We start from the raw sequence: 20891 nt of genomic DNA, 5'->3' as shown, positions 1-20891 counted from the left end.
AGTTTGCTGCCAGCTATCTTGCAAGCAGAACACAATTAATAAGGTTAGCCATGATAAAAGACATGAACCACAGTCAAAGCAAACATTCTTTTTCACTACATAAAGCGTAGCGGCTGAGTAACACATTAATTACTGACCATAGAAATACGCAATTCAAAAATTACTCACTTTATAAATCAGACTGTCCACCAAAAGATTGTACTGGATCACGTTAGACTTCAGTTGTTCATAGTACAAGATATCCTAAAATGAAGTAATAATAATATAATATTAATATTAAAGAGTCGAAGAAGAAGAACTGGGGGGGGGGAAAATCACAAAATATCGCGACCTGTCCAATGGAAACTACGCTATTATGGATTAAACATGTGACAGTGATACCCATTGTCATCAGGGCAATTGGCACTATGTCCAAGAATTTTTACAAAACACATCAAGAAATTAACACCAGCAGAACTGCAAAAAACCTGTGCTACTCGGAACATCATACATTTTAAGAAGATACTTGGCTGATACCTAGGATGCTGGCAGCAACCCGTATCAACCATCAGCACCAGTCAATGATATTTGTGATACATTTTTAAATGCTCAGTTGACTGAGTTTCATGTTTAATGAATAAAAGAGATAATAATAATAGTAATAATAATTACAATTGAACTATTGCAATCAAAGCCAGGATTGAAAATAAAAATCAAATGTTTCGAAGTGCAGATTGTACAAAGAGACGGAAGAAACAGAAGATTATAAAGGCAGTCCCCTATTTACAACAGTTCGTTTAGTGACTGTTCAAAGTTACGGCTATTGATAAATGTGACTTATGACCATTTTTCACGGTTACAACCTTTGCAGGATCCCTGTGATCATGTGATCAAAATTCAGACGCTTGGCAACTGGCGAATGCAGGTCATGTGATTCAGTGGTGGGAGTCAAATAATTTAGCAACCGGTTCTCTGCCCTAATGACCAGCTGGGTAGGCATGGACCAGTAGTCATGTGACTGGGTGGGTGTGGCCAACTCAACATCACTCACTTTGATGGGTGCTTCGCCTTAGCTGTTACAATGTAATGAGGGTTAACCGGAGAGGCAGTTTCTGTAAGCAGGGCAATAAAGATGAGGCTAAAAACACCACCAGAATGTTTCCTTCCTGCCTTCCTTACAGGATTAGCCCTGTAACGTGGAAAAAAAAACCAAAAATGAGATTTCTTCCAACAACCGGTTCGCAGAACTGCTAAGAAAGTTAACAACCGGTTCTCCCGAATAGGTGCGAACTGCCTGAATCCCACCACTGATGTGATTTCTTTTGCCACCTTCCGACAAACAAAGTCAATGGGGAACCTGGATTCACTTAACAACCTTGCTACCAACTTATCAACCGCAGTGATTTACTTAATAACTGGGGCAAGAAAGCTCATAAAATGGGCCAAAACTCACAACAAATGTCTCACTTAACAACATAAATTTGGGGTTCAATTGTGGTCATAAGTCAAAGACGACCTGCCTACTCTGCTCATGCAAGAAAACTGCACAAACTGCACAAACACAAGAACACAACACAGTCACCAAAACGATTCATTGGAGCCCCTGTAGAAACGATTGGGTGCCGGTAATGAGAAACTGATGGGAACACAGAATTGAAAAAGTAGTGGAAAACGAGCAGCTTAAAAAATTGTGGGATATCAGAGCAATAAATCCAATAAAAGTCTTGGTTTACAATAAATAAGATTTAACGATGGTTGAAAAGGGGGAAAAGTATAGATAATTGATGCGGCAATATCAGAGGATAGTAGAGGACGAAAAATTGACAAAGATGACAAACTACCAAGATCTGAACATTGAAATAGAAAGATTATGTTATAAACCAGCCATAGTAGTGCCACACCAAAAAATATTGGATGGTATTTGATAGATAGGTAGGTAGGTAGGTAGGTAGGTAGGTAGGGAGGGAGGGAGGCAGGCAGGCAGGCAGGCAGGCAGGCAGGCAGGCAGGCAGGCAGGCAGGCAGGCAGGCAGGCAGACAGACGTTATAGGTAGGTAGGTGGGTGGGTGGGTGGGTGGGTTAGGTAGGTAGGTAGGCAGACAGACAGACAGGCAGACAGACAGACAGATAGATGTTATAGGTGGGTGGGTAGGTAGGTAGGTAGGTAGATAGATATAGATGTTATAGGTAGGTAGGTAGGTAGGTAGGTAGATAGATAGATAGATAGATAGATAGATAATATAAGATAGATCTATCCTATCTAACCCTAACTATCTAATTTCTACTTGTTAATTGCAAAAGACTACGCTATTTGGATCCACACGTATACATCAAATACATAAAAACATCAAGAATTTGATGCGTATGAAGATCTGTACCAGCTAAAGAACTGCCACCTTGGATTTCACACAACTGTGAATAGACAATACTAAAATCAGCAAATGTGACTGGAAACCACACAATTTAAAAATCTGCTAGTTTTACTTAGTTGTGAAACTGCCTTAATAAAAATGTTTTATATTTACCTTTGCTGTGAACAAATTTAATTTATTGCCTGTTTGATAGGGTATATATTAGGGTTTTCGGCAGTAATAATGACCTCAGTGTTTTAAAATATTATTGTTCTAAAGTTCTTATATAACCAGCTCTGATTATAGTGGAAAGGCAGAAGTGAATTTCTTACGTAAATAAATGAGTTCCAAAAATAAAAAATAAAAAAATGGAACAGGGAAAAAATTCATTCAGGATATCCGAATATAATCTCAGAAACATATTCATCATCAAAACAAATGAAACATGTTTTATATCCAAACAAGGAATAATAAATATTTTAAAACAAGGAACTATCAGATTCATTTCCATAAGCTTTTATATTCTATTATTCAAACAGAAACTGTTATCAAAAGTGGACTTGACAGATGATTAAGGGACATTTGTAGGGTAGAATTTCATTTTTTAAAAACGAATACAATGACAAAGAAATACAATAGGAATTATAAATTTTTTAAAAAGTATTTATATTATAGTGATTAAAACACTAAATGCAGCAGAAGAGGGGGGGGCAAAGAACTTTTTAAAAAACCCATGGGCATAATTCATTCAATTTTTGTCTCGAACCTAAAGCACATATTACTTCAATTTATTTTCACAGCTTTTATGCAGAATGGACCAAATCCATTTCTTCGTATCAGAACAATAATGAATAATGAAGTTCCTCCGAGGTTTACAAATTGAATTTCTCTGTCTTCTGAAAACATTGCATCAGGAGTCAACAATTTCAGAAGATAAGTTAATTATTTGCTTGATTGCGTTACATCCCAGACATTCTTAGGCTAGACAGGACATCGAGAGCCGTTTCCTTGGGGCGTCTGGCTCATTGAGGATAGGAAACAGGTGGGTGACTTACATCAGAGAATAGATGGAAAAGAAGCAAATCCACTAGCTCATCTTGGTCAATTGACAGTTTAGAATTGAATAGAATAACAGAGTTGGAAAGGACCTTGGAGGTCTTCTAGTCCAACCCCATGCTCAGGCAGGAAACCCTATATCCATGATGGAGAACCTATGGCATCTTTGCGGGCACACGAGCTGTCGCCCAGGTCAGCTCCATTGCGCATGCGTGTGCACGCCTCCCGCCGGCCATCTGATTCTCAGGTCTCTGCTGGGAGACCTGTGTGCATGCGCGGGGGTGGGGATGGGTCATGCGGCACTGTGGAAGGCGGGGGGGGTGTCATGCAGGGCACCCCTGCACCCCGTTTTTGGTTCCAAGATCAGAGGCACCAAAATGGGGGGCACATGCACTGTGGGGGGGGGGGGCGGTGCCCATGCACGGGCCTGCAGGCGGGGCCTTTTTCTGTGACTTTGAACTGTTACTAACCCGAGGATCCAACAATTGTTATTTCTCAAATCTCCATTTATTCCTGCTGATTATTATTTAACTAGTTAGCAGCCCAAACTTAAGAGGGCTTCCCCACCCCCCATTTAGTCAAGAAATGAAATGGCTTCTGATCACGTTTTTGAAAGCCCGCAATTGTGTATGGCCAGGCTGAGATATGCCACATTCCAAAGGATTCTAAAGAGTTGAAGAAATGGGAATTCCTATAGCGAGAGTCACACTGAGTTCGATTCCTGTTAGTACTTCTACATAAATACCCCATTTAAAAGATATATTATGGTGATCATAGCAGAACCAGAGAGATTTTCATTCCTTATGTAACGGTAAAGGTTTCCCCGCACATGCGTGCTAGTCGTTCCCTGTTTTTCAAACAGACCTGAATACCATCACATATACAGTTATTTATTTAAATTTTCTTTAGTCTCTCAATCAGGATTTAGAGACCATATAGAATAGAATAGAATAGAATAGAATGGAGGAAAATATAATATAATAGAATAGAATAGAATAGAGGAAAATAGAATGGAGGAAAATAGAATAGAATAGAGAAAAATAGAATGGAGGAAAATAGAATAGAATAGAACAGAATGGAGGAAAATAGAATAGAGAAAAATAGAATAGAATAGAATAGAGTAGAATAGAATGGAGGAAAATAGAATAGAATGGAGGAAAATAGAATAGAATAGAACAGAATAGAATGGAGAATAGAATAGAATAGAATAGAATAGAATAGAATAGAATGGAGGAAAATAGAATAGAACAAAACAGAATGGAGGAAAATAGAATAGAATAGAGGAAAATAGAATAGAATAGAGTAGAGTAGAGTAGAATAGAATAGAATGGAGGAAAATAGAATAGAATAGAACAGAATGGAGGAAAATAGAATAGAGGAAAATAGGATAGAACAATAGAATGGAGGAAAATAGAATAGAGAAAAATAGAATAGAATAGAATAGAGTAGAGTAGAATAGAATGGAGGAAAATAGAATAGAATGGAGGAAAATAGAATAGAATAGAACAGAATAGAATGGAGGAAAATAGAATAGAATAGAATAGAATAGAATGGAGGAAAACAGAATAGAATAGAATAGAACAAAACAGAATGGAGGAAAATAGAATAGAATAGAGGAAAATAGAATAGAATAGAATAGAACAGAATAGAACAGAATAGAATAGAACAGAACAGAATGGAGGAAAATAGAATAGAGGAAAATAGAATAGAATAGAATAGAATAGAACAGAACAGAATAGAATGGAGGAAAATAGAATAGAGGAAAATAGAATAGAATAGAATAGAATAGAATAGAATAGAATGGAGGAAAATAGAATCGCATAGAACAGAATGGAGGAAAATAGAATAGAATAGAGGAAAATAGGATAGAACAATAGAATGGAGGAGAATAGAATAGAATGGAATAGAATAGAATTCTTTATTGGCCAAGTGTGATTGGACACACAAGGAATTTGCCTTTGGTACAAATGCTCTCTGTGTACATAAAGGACAAGATACATTCGTCACGAATCATAAAGTACAACACTTAATGATAGTCATAAGGTACAATTCAACAATCAAATCATACTAGGAAACAATATAAACTGTAAGAATACAAGCAACAAAGTTACAGTCATAAGTGGGAGGAGATGGGTGATAGAGTTGAGATTTGAGAACAGATTTGATCACTAATCAGTTATTTTTTTCCCAAGTTTAAGACTCAGCATACTGCAAATCATCAAGTTAAGCACATGTGGACATGTACTATAATTAAATATCCCATGAATCCGTATCGTTTACAGATATCTATGCACAACTGATTTATAGGCTAAAGGCATCGCAGTAATAAATCTGTAGATTAGCTTGTTCGAGTTCTCCCATTACTTTAGAAGCACTGTCAGAATAACTGTAGGATTAAATAAGGAGGAAAAATAGACTAGCACTATGAATATAGTCAGAGAGCCTAGAAAAATTATGGCTTTTATAATGTTCACCCTGACTTTATAACCATATAATGCGGGTGTTCGCATTTTGCAGTGGAAAATGCTCATAATGAGTTTTGAAATATACACCAACAATAATAGAAAAAGAAAGGGAGAGGAGGAGAGAATGAAAGGAAGACGGGGGAAAGAAGAAAGAGGTAAGGAGAGGAGGATGGAAGGGAGAGGAAGAGAAGGAGAGAGGATAGGAAGAAGAAGAGTAGGAGTAGGAGAAAGGGAAGGGAAGAAGGAAGGGGAAGGAGAGGAGGAAGGAAGGAAGGAGAGAAAGGAGGGAAAAAAGAAAGGGAAAACAAGGTGGTGTTACAAAAGGAGGAAGGGATGGTAAATATAGCAACCCAAACTGTATATTATAACCTATTAAATGAAATAATTAATGTATTAGAATGATAAATGTAAAGAAGAATAACAATTATGTGAATGTATACTTAAATGGGTATATAAGAGAATAAATAAATAAAAATTCTTAAAATAAAAAAGAAAAGAAAATGCTCACAATGTACATGCAGTCCTTGAATGACAATCATTCGTTTAAATCATCATCATCATCATCATCATCATCTTCTTCTTTTAACCACCCCATAATCCCTAGCAGGGTGGAGTCTGGACAACTGAATGGAGCTGAGTGTTTACTGGCCCGATGCCCTTCCTGTCACCAATGAGGAGTTTTGTTCAGTAGATACATTCTCATTGTGTCCAGAAAGAGAAATATCTGAGCTAGGATAGAACTCACAGTGAGGTGAGACCCGCTCCACCTCTAGGCCACCGCACCACTCAGACAATCATTCATTTAGTGACCGTTCCAAACCACAATAGCACTGAAAAAAGTAACTTATGACAGTTTTTCACACTTATGACCACTGCAGCATCTCCAGGGTTGCGTGATCAAAATGTAAACGCTTGGCAACTGGCATGTATTTATCACAGTTGCAGTATCCAGGGATCATGCAATCACCTCTTGCGATCTTCTGACAAGCAAAATCAATGGGGAAACCAGATTCACTTAATTATGTCATTAACTTAGCTGCAGTGATTCACTTAACAACTGTGGCAAGAAAGGTCATAAAAAGGGGTAAACCTCACTTCATAACTGTCCTGCTTGACAATGGAAATTTTGGGCTGAATAAATCGAGGACTATTGAGGAGTATAAGATACATAAAAAAAAAACCACCCTTGTGAATTATTGACTAGGACCCACTGAGGCATATTATTAGCAAAAGAGATAAAATTCTGCAGGGAAGAAAAGTATTTTTTCAGTTATTAAATTGCCATGAGGCCCATCTCCCCTGTAAGGTAACTCACAGATTACAAAAAGATAAGAGAACTAATTAAAATTATGCAATTTAATATTTTAAATTGTTTTCCCAGTTGCAATGGATGGTTGTGAAAGTTGGATCATAAGGAAGGCCGAGGGCCAAAGAATGGAGGCCTTTGAACTATGGTGCTGGAGAAGACCCCTGCGAGTCCCTTGGACGGCAAGGTGATCAAACCGGTGAGTCCTAGAGGAGATCAACCCTGACTGCTCTTTAGAAGGCCAGATCCTGAAAAGGAAACTCAAATGCTTTGGCCACCTAATGAGAAGGAAGGACTCCCTGGAGAAGAGCCTCATGCTGGGAAAGATGGAGGGCAAAAGAAGAAGAAGGGGACGGCAGAGAATGAGGTGGCTGGATGGAGTCACAGAAGCAGCAGGCGTGAGCTTAAATAGACTCCAGAGGATGGTAGAGAACAGGAAGGCCTGGAGGAACATTGTCCATGGGGTCACGATGGGTTAGACACAACTTCACAACAACAACAATTTAAACCTATAGGAGGAAAAAAACAGAACTAAGAGATGGATGGCAGGGGGATGGGGTCTTCCTACTCCCGCCAACCACCTCCGAGTGGGGGGCACTCCCTTTGTGGCCCCAAGCCAGGCAAAAACCAAGTTTTAGTTACAGGTTTTTGATAAACCTATTCAACTATTCTTTTGGACAGGATTAAACTGAATGCCTTTCAAGGGAGGAGCCACCTTAACCTACACTATACCTATGAGACAATTGCTTTTCTCTAGGTCATTCAGTTCATCTTGCATTGGGAAGAAGGGTTGGTGATGTTGCCATAGGCATTCCTGCAAAAAGGAAAGCACTCAGTGAGGGGAACAAGATCAGACAGTTCTGAGAACTGGGAATATGCTGCAACTTCAGCAGAATCAATCAATCTATCTATCTATCTATCTATCATCTACCTACCTACCTACCTACCTCATACAAACCTTGCATTTGTGCTGATAAATTAAAAAAAGGGAGACTAGTATTGCTCTATTTCAAGCTATTTAGCTCTCATCCTCCTCCCTTATCAGCTGAGCCAAAGAAATAATTAAGTGTTACATCAAACAGCTGGTGTGTCGAAAGATGGGAGGGAACATACTGCTGAAAGGGTGGAGCTGAAAGGCAAAAGGGAAGCAGTATGCTCCCTCCCATATTTGGGCATACCAGGTGCTTTGATAACACTTAATTATTTCCTTGGCTCAGCTGATAAGGTAGGAGAGCTTGTGGCTTAGAGGCTAATACAACTGCCTAACATGTAAAAACAGCCCAGGTTCTAATCCCACTAAGGGTATGGCTAGCTGATGAGAGCTAAATAGCTTGAAATAGAGCAATACTAGTCTCCCTTTGTTTATTTATCAGCACAAATGCAACATATGTATGTATGTACATATGTATGTACGTATATATGTATGTAGATTTTAAATAATTTTATTTATTTAAAAAAGGCTGTATGTAGGTATATATGTATGTTCCAGCATACGGGGGGGGAGGGGAATACCCCTGGTGTGTGTGTGTGTGTGTGTATGTGCGTATGCATTCCAGAATAACACCTGACCCGTTAAGGAGAGTGAGTGCAGTGTTCTAGCACAACAATTGTTTGTGATATCAGTTCCTTTGCAACTTCCTCTGGAAAGACAGCTGTGATGTTCACCTTCCAGTGGGCCAATGGGTCTGATGGTTTGGGGGCAAAGTGCCAGGATCGTAGGCAGGGCGTGAAAGAGGAGCGCATGGGAAGGGGAAGGGAAAGGGCAGGGATAATGGGCATGGGAGTAGGGGGAAGAAAGGCCCCGCTCAATGGCTCCCTGTCAGACAAACACTTCGACATCTATAAATACCCAGGCAATGCCGGGTCATCAGTAGTTTATTGATAAAAGGAGAGCCCACTAATTAAAAAAAAACACATTATGCTAGAAAGTCAGAAGTTTGAAAAGTGTTAAATAAATGTAGATGCCCCCGTAGGATCTCGCAAAGGAAGACTCCTAGAATGCTCAATTCTAGAACCAAAACATACACTTAGCTGTCACATGAATAGCAAGCAGACCCCTGTCCTTCCAATCTACTTTTCTGACTTACCTCTGGTTGAGTTGAAATATTGAGAATCAGTGCCCACAGCTCTGCTCTTAACGAATTGGGGGAGCCTTGCCGCACGTACTGTTGAGCGGCTGCGCTGTCCTGCTCCATAAGAACTGCAAGACATTATATAAAAGATAATTAGCGAAATACCTAAGCTTCACAGTATTAAAGCGAGATAGCTAATATCAATTACAGGACTGTAACTGGACCTTAATTGAGACCCAAACTTCTGTGGCTAAGCAAAACAGTTACTAAGTGAATTTTGCCACTTTTTATGACATTTCTTGCCAGCGTTGTTAAGTGAATCACTACCATTGTTAAGTTAGTAACAAGGTAGTTGAGAGAAAGCAAAAATAAAAATAAAAATTCCTCTTGTCTCCCAGCTGGGGTATTTCTTCTTATTTTAATGTGTTTATGTGCGACTGCTACTGCTACTTGTAACCCCCAGGCATTTACAGTGGGACAAACATGTAATTCAAATACAAATACGAAAACAACAATTGTGTTGATGGCTGATCTATCAAGAGTGCAAGGCTTCCAGAAATCCCAGGAAGCGTTTTTGAACTTGGCTTGGTGTAAGATACTCAGAGTTTCCCAGTTGAAACCATGGCTAAGTCTAAGACTTTTCTTTCGGGTTTAATGGAAGGCAGCAAGATTACTTTACGCAACGAAACGGAAAATCACCTTGATCCGCACGATGGAGGGATGGCTGTGAAAACTGATGGGAGTTAGCAGAGATGGCCAAATCGACTGCTTTGATCAAGGGGGAAAAAATACAAATGCTTTTATTTCTATCTGGAAACCGCTTGTGGAACTTTGTGCTTGAGGTGGGGGGAAAACCAAACTTTTGATTTTGGGTTTTATTGATTAAATAGATCTGTTGTTGTAGAAATGGCTAGTTATACTACTGTGTAAAAATACATAATAGTATAGGAGTTTTCATCATGTCTTCTGATTGCTAGTTGGTGTTCATGGATCTGTTAGGTTTTCGGCCTGTATTTCCTACATACTGACTGTTGCAAGGCTTATGCTGTATGTTGCAGATGGCTCCTCTTTGTCTTCTTATGGGGCTGCTGGGTCTTTTGGGTTACTTAGGATGTTTGGGGGGGATTTAGTTGATTGGTGTGTTATATAGTGAGGCCATGTGGTTGTAACTGGTGGTTTGTGAGATTTACTTTTTTGATGTATGTTATCTTTTTTATCATTTATGTTGGTTGTGCTATATTGGGTTGAATGATCAGGCCCACTTAACGAAGTTGCGTAGATGTCCATTTGGTTAGAAGATGATGTATAGATGATCTATTTCCTTTTTTTTTAGGGGGGGGGATGCTCACCAATATTCCCTCTAATTTTTTTTCAGTGTGTGCGGAAAAGTATTTGAGCAGCACATTTTCATGCCTGAGCACCAGAATTTTTTTTAGCCATAATTGCCATCAGAGCAGATGTTGGGGAGGGGGGCAAGGAGGAAAAGGGCCCCCTCCCTCTCCCCCAGACCCCCAGGAAGGAAAGAAGGGAAGGAAGGGGGGGGGAAAGGAAATGGGAAAGAAGGAAAGGAAAAGAGAAAGGAAAGGAAAAAGGAAAGGAAAAAGGAAAAGGAAAAGAAAAGAGAAAGGAAAGGAAAAAGGAAAGGAAATGGAAAAGAAGGAAAGGAAAAAGGAAAGGAAATGGAAAAGAAGGAAAGGAAAAAAAGGAAAAGAGAAAGGAAAGGAAAAAGGAAAGGAAATGGAAAAGAAGGAAAGGAAAAAGGAAAGGAAATGGGAAAGAAGAAAGGAAAAAAGGAAATGGAAAAGAAGGAAAGGAAAAAGGAAATGGAAAAGAAGAAAAGGAAAAAGGAAAGGAAATAGGAAAGTAGAAAGGAAAGGATGAAGAAGGGAGGGAAAGAGAAGGGAAGGGAAAAGAAAAAAAGAAGGGAAAGGGAAATAAGGAAAGGAAAGCAAATGGAAAAGAAGGAAAGGAAAAGGAAAGGAAAGGAGAAAGGAAAAGCTCCAAGAAGGAAGAAGGAATGGAGCTGGCAGTCAGAGAGAGAGAGAGAGAGAGACAGAGAGAGAAACAGACAGAGAGAGAGACAGAGACAGAGAGACAGAGAGACAGAGAGGGAGACAGAGAGAGGGAGACAGAGAGGGAGAGACAGAGAGGCAGAGAGAGAGAGAGAGAGAGAGAGAGAGACAGAGAGACAGAGAGACAGACAGAGACAGAGAGAGACAGACAGACAGAGAGAGGGAGACAGAGACAGAGAGAGACAGAGGCAAAGCCTGAGCCATCCGTCAGCCCTCAGGTGGAGAGTCAACAGATCTGGAGGTGGCTGATGAGGAAGAGGAAGAACAGCTGGGTCCAGTGCCTGGCGCACGCATGTGCAGAAGGCAGAGGAGAGGAGAGCAATGGAAATCCATGGGCTGATCCTTGGGACAGAAGAGCCACCACTGCTAGTGAAGCCCCACCCAATCCGCTCTGGGGATAAAAAGCAGGGGGTGGAGATGTGGCAGACAACTATTCATCTTCCAGCCAGACGGACTTGTTAGCCTGCGAGAGAAATTTTTGCCAGGGCTGCCGGCACTCTTAATAAAGGAAGCTTTTGAGTTCACATCAGAGGGTTTATTGTGTTTGGGAAACTGGGTCAAAACAGTCTGCAGTAGTGACTAACCTTCCATCAGAATTAAGATTATTTTTCTTTTCCGATGCATTGGGCATAGCTGTCTTAATTACCAGTAAGGATATTTTGGGCATGGAACAGAAGAGAGTCTCTGATGATTTTCAAGTGAAATTTTAAATAGGGATTCAGCTCAGACAAAGAGCTATAGGTAGGGACACATTGCTTTAAATTAGCTGCCTGTTAAGTTCTTTCTGTAGCTAAAGGCGATTGCAATGGCCTGGCTAATTTTGCCTTTTTTTAAAGGCCCAGGGCACTTCACATTGCCTATAACTGCAGCATAATCCTAAACTTGCTTATTTGGAAATCTTTAACAGGCTTATCTCTAGGGCAGCGTGATTACAACATGACTGCTCCTTATATAACTTAAAATAAAAACAAACGGCAATCGTATGTTTTTTTTTTAAAGTATATTAAAAGCGATTACAGTATCCATCTCTTACCTTTTTGACCCAACCGTACGTGTTCATTTTCATAAAGCTCTAAAATGTAAATAAGAACAAAATAAAACTATTAGTTCTAGAAGAATATTTTATATATCAGCATTGCTTATTTTAACATGTTACAGACATGTGCGAAGATTCAAATGAACATGCATAATCACATTCATGAGGAAAAAGGTGTAATTTCTATTTAAGAGATTAAAAGTGTGCCATTTTACAGCAATAGTTAAGAAGTCCCTGCAGGCCAAAAGTTATGATATTTTAATTTTGTTGATTATGTTACCAAAGTTGGTCTGAAAAGCAACCTTTGTATTGTATTCTAATTGTATTGCCAGCAACGAGCTCTTCCTATAAAATGCACAAAACAGGGGAAAGAAAGATGTATAAACCTATACAGAAAGTCCAGTTGTATCTCAAAAAAAAGCACCATTTGGGATCTCTTGGATGAAGTGAAATGTTTTTAAAGAAAGAAAAAAAACAAAGAAAGACCAGTTGCCTTTTGAAAAGCATTTTTGGGACAAGTGGGCCGCAGAATTCAGGAATGATGGCCTGGTAACCAGGCAGCAGTCCTGAAGGATTTATTGGAAAAATCCAGCACCATGGAAAAGAAGAAAGTATACTATGTTTGAAAACTGTTCTATAATGGCCTGCTAAGTAAATAAATAAATATATACAAACTTTGAAAAAAAAGAATTTAAACGATGTTTAAAATGTGCTAAATTTCTAGCAAAAAAAAGCCCAGCAGAATCCACTTAATTTATTTAAACTTGGTCACTCCCACCATTATAAATAATGACCAAAAAAAAGGAATCTTAGTTGGATCCATTCTTTTATAAATATATCTTACAAGAATCTTTTTCCGAAGCAAAAACTATATTTACTGAAAATTAAAAACCCACCTGAAGGCACATGTGCAGAATCATCAATATCCATCTGACCAGTGTTTAGGTCCAATTCGCTAAAATAATCCTTCTTGAGAGGAAAAAAAAATAAAGACATTCATTCATTTATTCATTCATTCATTCATTTATTAGAACAAGATGTGCCACTGTACGCCATATATGAAATCGATATTAAATATCAATACGTTGCTTTAATTGGCAAGCTGTAAACACAGGGGTGAAATGCTACCAGTTTGCCCGAACCAGTAGTAAAATAAATGAAACCGACAATCAGCTGTAATGCGTAATTTATATTAGCTAGAAAGCAGGATTTCCTGCTTTCTAGTTAAAATAAGTCATGTGGCACAGCGGATTCCCCCTCCCCTTCGCTGTTTGCTTACCGTACCCTTTTGATGCTCTGCGCATGCACGGAAGTTACTGCGCATGCACAGAGGTGGCGCGTGTGGTTTAGGTTTAGGTTTATTGGATTTATATGCCGCCCTTCTCCCAAGGACTAGGGCGGCGTACAACATAAAAGAAAACACATATTACAAAAATTAAAAGGGACATTAAATAAAGTATCAAAAAAAATCTCAATTGATATTTACAATAAAAATTTAAAAATTGAATTAAAATTAACAACCAAATTAATCCTATATTTTATTCTATTCAGGCCAGGCCGGCTTGCTGGAAAAGCCAACTTTTTAGGGCGCGTCAGAAGGACCGGAGGTTGGGGATTATGCAAAGTTCCGGGGGCAGCTCATTCCAGAGGGAAGGCGCTCCCACAGAGAAGGCTCTCCCCCTGGGGGTCGCTAGCCGACACTGTCTGGCCGACGGCATCCTGAGGAGGCGAACTCTGTGGGATCGCACTGGACAGTGGGATGCTACTGATGGCAGTAGGTGGTCTCGCAGGTATCCTGGGCCTAAGCCATGGAGTGCTTTAAAGGTCATAATTAATACCTTGAATCGCACCCGGAAGACAACCGGCAACCAGTGCAAGCCGCCTAAAAGGGGTGTAACATGTGAGCGAAGAGCATGCTCATATTGCTACCAAACCAGTAGCAAAGGTAAGTGGATTTCACCGCTGTGTAAACACGAAGCTTAAGGCTCATGGGACCCACATTATGTAAGACCAAAATCCCAGCAGCTTAGTTAAAGCCTCAATATAGATAGTCAAGGATCATCATTCCCTCTTCCCCCTCGGAGCTCCCAGGTTCCCCTGAAGTTAGCCCTGATTCCTATGCTCCTCCTCCTCTGTTTTGGCTTCTGTAAGGGCCGGTGGCCGACAGGTCACAACACAGACCTGAATGGATCTGCAACCCTGAGTATCCCAGTGGTGTCTTAGACACCACTATTTATTTTTTTTATACATATCGATTCAGGACTTAGGTCCACTGAGTTTGGGCTGTACTGTTAAATTAAATGGTTATTCTCTATTTTTAAAGAAGCTACAATGGATGCTTACCAGTTCAGGTATATCTTTCACATTCAGTGGGACCTGAATTAGTCCCAAGTGGTTTCTGAAATTAGGCACCTCGCTGGTGTCGTAATTTGGGTTGCGCAGGTTCATCAGCACCTTTAACAAGAAGACTAGAAGTGACTATGTGTGCGTAAGAACTAAATAAATTATTTTAAAATAGCTACCTTAACGGAACGGCACAATCGTCCCCACTTCTCCACGGGGCCCCCTCGTCTAACCTATCACCGGCGTTTACGCTAGGCGGGACCTTCACCGCACTTCTTCCAAGGCAATAGTCCGCTGGAACGCTTATCCCTGAGTGTTTCACTGTACCAGATACTTAAACTCACCTCCCGGTGGCCGGGTGGGGTGGAAGCCTGGCACATCCCCCCTCTACCAGCAGTGGTGGGACCCTAGCCAGTGATCACTCCCGCCGCGGCCACATTTGCAGCCAAATCCCAATCGAGGGGGGGGGGGGCTCCACTTTACCGATATTCAATGCCCTGAATCCTGCTCAGGAGATGCTGCAACACAGCCTTGCCAGCCTCGCGGGAAGAATGCACGCAGGCCGCCCCCCCTTTCCCGGAGACCCCACATGCGTCTCATTAGTTCCTGGAGAGGAAGGGCTTGCTAAAATAAAAATAAAAACAAAGACTGTGTGGTGGGAGAAGCTAAAATGGTTCTGTTTGGGAAAAATAAAATTGTTAAGTGCCCTTGGTGCTTAAACCCTACACCAGGGAGGGGATGCTCTCCTCAGATTTGGTCCATGTCATATATTTTCCCCCCAACTGAGAATTGTAAAATCCACTGTCCCCTGAATCCAGGTTTCCTTGCACATTTAAGAAGGAAGGGCACCTGGACTTCCTGTGGGCGTGGCCTGTTGCCGAGGAGGGCTCCACCGAGCTCCTCAGAGATCTGGTCTGTATATCTAAATAAGATCATAGATAGCACCCCTTTTTGGCTAAGAAAGGGGCAGGGAGGGTAGCTCCGTAGGTTAGGGTCTATTCGTAAGCCACAGCCTTTTTTTTTTTTGGCTGTGGAAGAGATTAGATCCAGCCGAAGCGGAGCCTTTATCTCCGGCCAGTTCCTTCTCAGCTGCCTTTTTTTTTTTTGGCAGCCCCAGACAGGCTAGCCCCCCCCAGGACAAAACAAAGTTTTTTTCAAGCTAGAGTTGATACGGGAGGGTACCACCCCTGTGAGATTTATGCTTTTATTACTATCTTAAATACCAGCACCATTTGCCTTAAAGACTTCTTTGTTTAAATAGACTTTAAAATGGCGATTTCTCTCCGTGGATGATTACTGGATGTACTTAGCCGGGCTTATCTTCCTGCAGACCGCTCCTTAACAAAATAAACTCTTTTTCTTTGGAAATAGAGGGGAGCGAAGCACTGCTTACTTGTTTATCTATTATGGCACCCAGATCAAAGAAACGTCTTGCTACAAATGTGTCTAAAGAATTTAAACAATCTTTTTTGGAAACACAGCCTTTGTCTCCTACGCCCTCTACTGGAGAAGTTTTAACACAGGAATATCTCTTTAAAATATTTAATGCCCTTAAGCAAGAACTTAAGGAATTTGTATTGCAACTTTATGAGGATCTAAAATCTAAAGTTAATCAAATGAAGGCGAATACGTTTGCAGCCGTGTCTGCCCTGTCAGATTACTCTGCTGAAATAGAGAACAGATTGGAAAGTCTGGAGAAGGCTAATTTTGATTTGACTACCAATATTCAAATTTTACAAGAAAAAATTAGAAATAACGAAGAACAGCTTATGACGCTAAATTTTGATAGGAAGGCATTTTCAATAAGAGTCAGAGGATTCCGTGAAAAGGAGCAAGAGAATTTGAAACAGACATTTGCTGAAGCCTTCAGCCATGCGCTGGGAAGCCCGGGACTTAACCTTGATTGGCAGATTCGGAAAATCTATCGCCAGAACTCATTGATAGCGGAACAGCGACAGCTCCCGAGGGACATAATTATACATTTCTTTACAAAAGAATCTAGAAACGCGATTGTGCAAAAGTTTCATAATAACAGTCTCCGAGTTGATGACCAGGACGTGATTGTCTTCAAAGATATACCTTTCCAAATGTTGAGAGCAAGAAGGGATTACGCCTTTTTAACTAAAGAGCTTAGGAGTCAACAGATTCGATACAGATGGGAGGCCCCTGCCGGCATCACGGTTACATTTGAGAATCAAAGATTTCGTCTTAACTCTGTTTCGGAGGCTCAAGATTTCTATTGTAGGATTCTGAAGGCGGGACTTCCTGACGCGCTTGGAAGAGAGGAGAGACAAGCGGAAGGAGAAAGCAAACGGCTGGCCATGCGGCTGCAAGATGGAGGGGGTAGCCCCTCCTCCCTCGGAGAAGCAGAAGAACGCAGATTGAGAATTTAGATACTTCAAAAGACTTCCTAAAGTTGAGGACTGAATGGGGGTTTGAGACCTCTCTCCGGTAGAAAAAGTGGACTAATTTTTATCAGAAGGGAAAGCTGGGTGAAACTACTTTGAGCTAGATTCTAAAGTAACGTTAGCATAAATCTGATAGTGGTTAAAAGAATGCGGAATGATTTATGTTGTTTAAACTTTGTTAGATGGGACTATTTTAAAATAGAAGGTTAACTGACTCTTGCTGAAAGCATTATTTGAATATGATCCATGCTATTTAACTTTTATTTGAAGGGAAAGTTGGTTGTAATAGTTCTGAGTTATTTTTCAAATAAACGCTAGTATAAATTTGATAGTGGTAAATATTAGACAAGCAAGAGATGAGGGTAAAATGCATGTGGAATGAACTACGTTATTTGTGGTAAATATCAGACAAGCAAGGGATGAGGGCAAAATTTACGTTGTTTAAAGCTTATTAGAACAGGAAGCCGCTTGGGATTATCTTAAGATAACTGTAAAAAGAATGTGGAATGATTTATGTTGTTTAAACTTTGTTAGAAGCGACTACCTTAAAATAGAAGGTTAACTGAATCTTGCTGAAAGTATTATTGGAATATGTGGAATGATTCATGCTACAAATCGCTCTGAGTTATATTTTAAACAAATGGTAGTACTACGTTATTTGTGATAAATATTAGACAAGCAAGGGATGAGGGCAAAATTTACGTTGTTTAAAGCTTATTAGAACAGGAAGCCGCTTGGGATTATCTTAAGATAACTGTAAAAAGAATGTGGAATGATTTATGTTGTTTAAATTTTGTTAGAAGCGACTACCTTAAAATAGAAGGTTAACTGAATTTTGCTGAAAGTATTATTGGAATATGTGGAAGGATTCATGCTACAAATCGCTCTGAGTTATATTTTAAACAAATGGTAGTATAAATTTGATAGTGGTAAATATCAGACAAGTGGGGGATGAGGGTAAAATACATGTGGAATGAACTAAGTTATTTAAATTCTATTAGAAGGGGAAGTCGGTTGGAATTTCAGAAATTGATTCCTGTGTAAAGTAATATCTGATCTACGCTGCTTAACTTTACTAAGAAGGGGAAATCGGGTTAGATTATTTTGAATTACTGTTTGAAAAAGGGGTAAAGAAAGATCATTTACGTTGTTTAAATTTTACTAGATGGGAAAGTTTGATTACTTGTCTGTAAAGTTATATTTGAATATATGGCATAAACTACGCTGCTTAAATCTTACTGGAAGGGATCATGAGGTTTAGGAAGGGAACGGGAGAGTCTACAGAAGGTTGGGGTAAATAGCAAAGAAGTAAGAGATGAGAATAAAATATAGATAGAATGATTTATACTATTTAAGTATAGATAAAGATGGGGGGCTGAGATCAACACAAAGAGTGGTTTCTTTTTTTCCTTTTTTTTTTTCTTTCTCTGCTTTTCTTTTTTTTTTTTTTTTTGATATATTACTTTTATTTTTTAATCCATATGTATACAAGATATCTTAGATAGAAGGTAGTGCCAGGTGTGGACCCTGGGAAGTCGGGAGGATTAGGGATGGGGATTGTGGGGGGTGGGGTGGGGGGTGTTAATATAGTTTTAATAAGAACAAGAATGTATTTATATACGGTGGTTCTTTTTTTTTTCTTATTATTATTATTATTATTATTTTCCTTGGTTTACTTTACTTTTATTAGATCAAACAACACTCGAATAAAGGCATACACCAAGGAGGGAGGTAGAGGGAAGGAAGAGGGAGGAGTAAGGAAGGAGTAAGGGGAATGTAAGGAGTAAGGGGAATGTAAGGAGGGTGTCTGGGGAGTAAGGGGAGAAGGAAGGCTTGAGGGGAAAGGGAAGTAGGAGGGGAGTGTTAGAGGGAGAAAGGAAAGTTGGAGGGGGTAGATGGGGTGTATGGAGGACGCAAGGGTTAGGTGGGGTTGTGAATGATGAGTTGTGTTTCTTTTTTACTTGTTCGTTTTATTCCCTTTTTCTTTTTTTTTTTTTTCTTTTCTTATAGTAAATACCCTGTATATAAATGATTGCAAATGGAATGTGAAAATTGAATAAAATATATTTCCCAAAGAAAAAAAAAAAAAAAAAAAAAAAAAAAAAAAAAAAAAGAAGGAAGGGCACCTAACATTGTTATTTTTCCCTAAACCGAACCATTTTATCTTCTCATGCCACAGTTTCTGGGGGTATTTTTAGCAAGCCCATCCTCTCCAGGGACTAATGTGATGCACACAGGGTCTCCTGGGAGATGAGGGACCGCCTGTAATAGATAGAATTGGCAATAGATTCGGACAGTGAGGAGGTTGGGGAGGAAGATGGGCCAGTCCTGGAGGCTGGGGAAGGTTCTAATGAGGGCTCTGTGTTGGAGGCAGAGAGGGGGCCAGAGCCATCTGAAATTTATCAGCTGTTGCTAGAGTCAGACGTCAGTGAGGCAGACAAACAGCTGGAGCCTGTTCCCAGTGCGCGCATGCACAGTGTTTCCAAAGGGAACAGCTAAAGAACAGGGATCAACTTGGGAGTAAGGCCACAGGAGGACGATGAATGGCCCCTCCCAGAGGATATAGAAGAGGAGCGAAAGGGGAGGGGAGCTTGCAGGAGACAATTAGTTCACTTAATTGGTTCGTGACTCTCTGAGATTCCTTGCCAAGTTTTGCAAATATCGGCCAGGCAGCTCTCCAAGCCAGATAAGGTCTGTGACCATAAATCCTCCTTTGAAAGACTTTGCTGGATGTGAATGAGAGGAATTCACAGTCAATTAATACAAGGGATTTTTGATGGGAAAAGGAGTTTGCTTCATATTCTTGGGAAGCCTCAGTCAGAACAACAGATAGCTATTAATGGCAATAACAAGAGTCAAAGTTCTCCAAATTTTTGCAGCTTAAACCTGGTAGCTGTAGTCTACATTACCAGCAACAGGAACTATTATTACGGAGAAATCTTATTTCAAAACACGGTGAACAAAATCAGATATTAAGCTAGCTAGGCAGGACACATCTTTACAAATGTAAAATATGCTGTTTTGCCCTTCTCTCAGATCATAAATATTTTTGCCTTTTAAAGTTAGTCCTCGACTTACAAGCTTTCATTTAGCGACTAATCAAAGTTACGACAGCATTGAAAAAGATAGCGTCTTGTGAGCATTATTCGCACTTACGACCGTGGCAGCATCCCCATGGTCACGGGATCAAAATTCAGACGCTTGGCCACTGGTTCATATTTATGACGGTCACAGCTTCCCGGGGTCATGTGATCCCCTCTTGTGACCTTCTGACAAACTAAGTCAATGGGAAGGCCAGATTCACTTAACAACCGTGTTACTAATTTAATAACGGCAGTGTTTCACTTAACAATTTACTAAAAAAGGTCGTAAAATGGGGCAAAACTCACTTAACTGTCTTGCTTAGCAACAAAAATCTTCGGCTCAAATGTGGACGTTAAGTCAAGAACTATCTATAGAGAATTCCGAACTTTGCCGCATATAGTAAATCACAGTATACCAAAGATCGCGTTAAAGCTCATTTGTGATTCAGTATTTAATATTACTTATAATTAAGGAGGCAAGGATTGCCTTTGCCCAGAAATGGAAAAACAAATTAATTCCAAGCGAAGATGAAATAATAAGAAATGTGTTGTGCTGAAATGGACAAATTAACAAAAGAAATCCAGGGAAAAGAAAAATCAGAATACTACCAGATATGGGATAAATGGTACAGGTGGATGGAGGAAAGAAACAAGGATCAATGAAGGAAGACAACAAAACCCGAAAATAGTAGTTAAGGATATGTATCCAAGTGGTTTAAAG

The 20891-nt window shown here is 39.8% G+C and overlaps 1 protein-coding gene across 2 annotated transcripts in view; it reads right to left on the bottom strand.

Moving 5' to 3' along the window:
• TBC1D19 (TBC1 domain family member 19) overlaps window positions 1-20891 on the bottom strand; it is a 71798-nt gene that overhangs the window by 38163 nt on the left and 12744 nt on the right. For both annotated transcript variants that reach the window (XM_032224398.1, XM_032224400.1), the window contains exons 8-12: window positions 14680-14790; window positions 13233-13305; window positions 12334-12372; window positions 9244-9356; window positions 169-243 (exon numbers count right to left, since the gene is read on the bottom strand). In XM_032224398.1, the coding sequence (XP_032080289.1) occupies window positions 169-243; window positions 9244-9356; window positions 12334-12372; window positions 13233-13305; window positions 14680-14790 (411 nt within the window). The remainder of the gene's footprint in view (window positions 1-168; window positions 244-9243; window positions 9357-12333; window positions 12373-13232; window positions 13306-14679; window positions 14791-20891) is intronic.

Source organism: Thamnophis elegans, chromosome 9 (assembly GCF_009769535.1).
Source record: "Thamnophis elegans isolate rThaEle1 chromosome 9, rThaEle1.pri, whole genome shotgun sequence".
Classification (NCBI taxonomy): Eukaryota; Metazoa; Chordata; class Lepidosauria; order Squamata; family Colubridae; genus Thamnophis; species Thamnophis elegans.
This window is presented reverse-complemented; position numbering and strand designations above follow the sequence as displayed.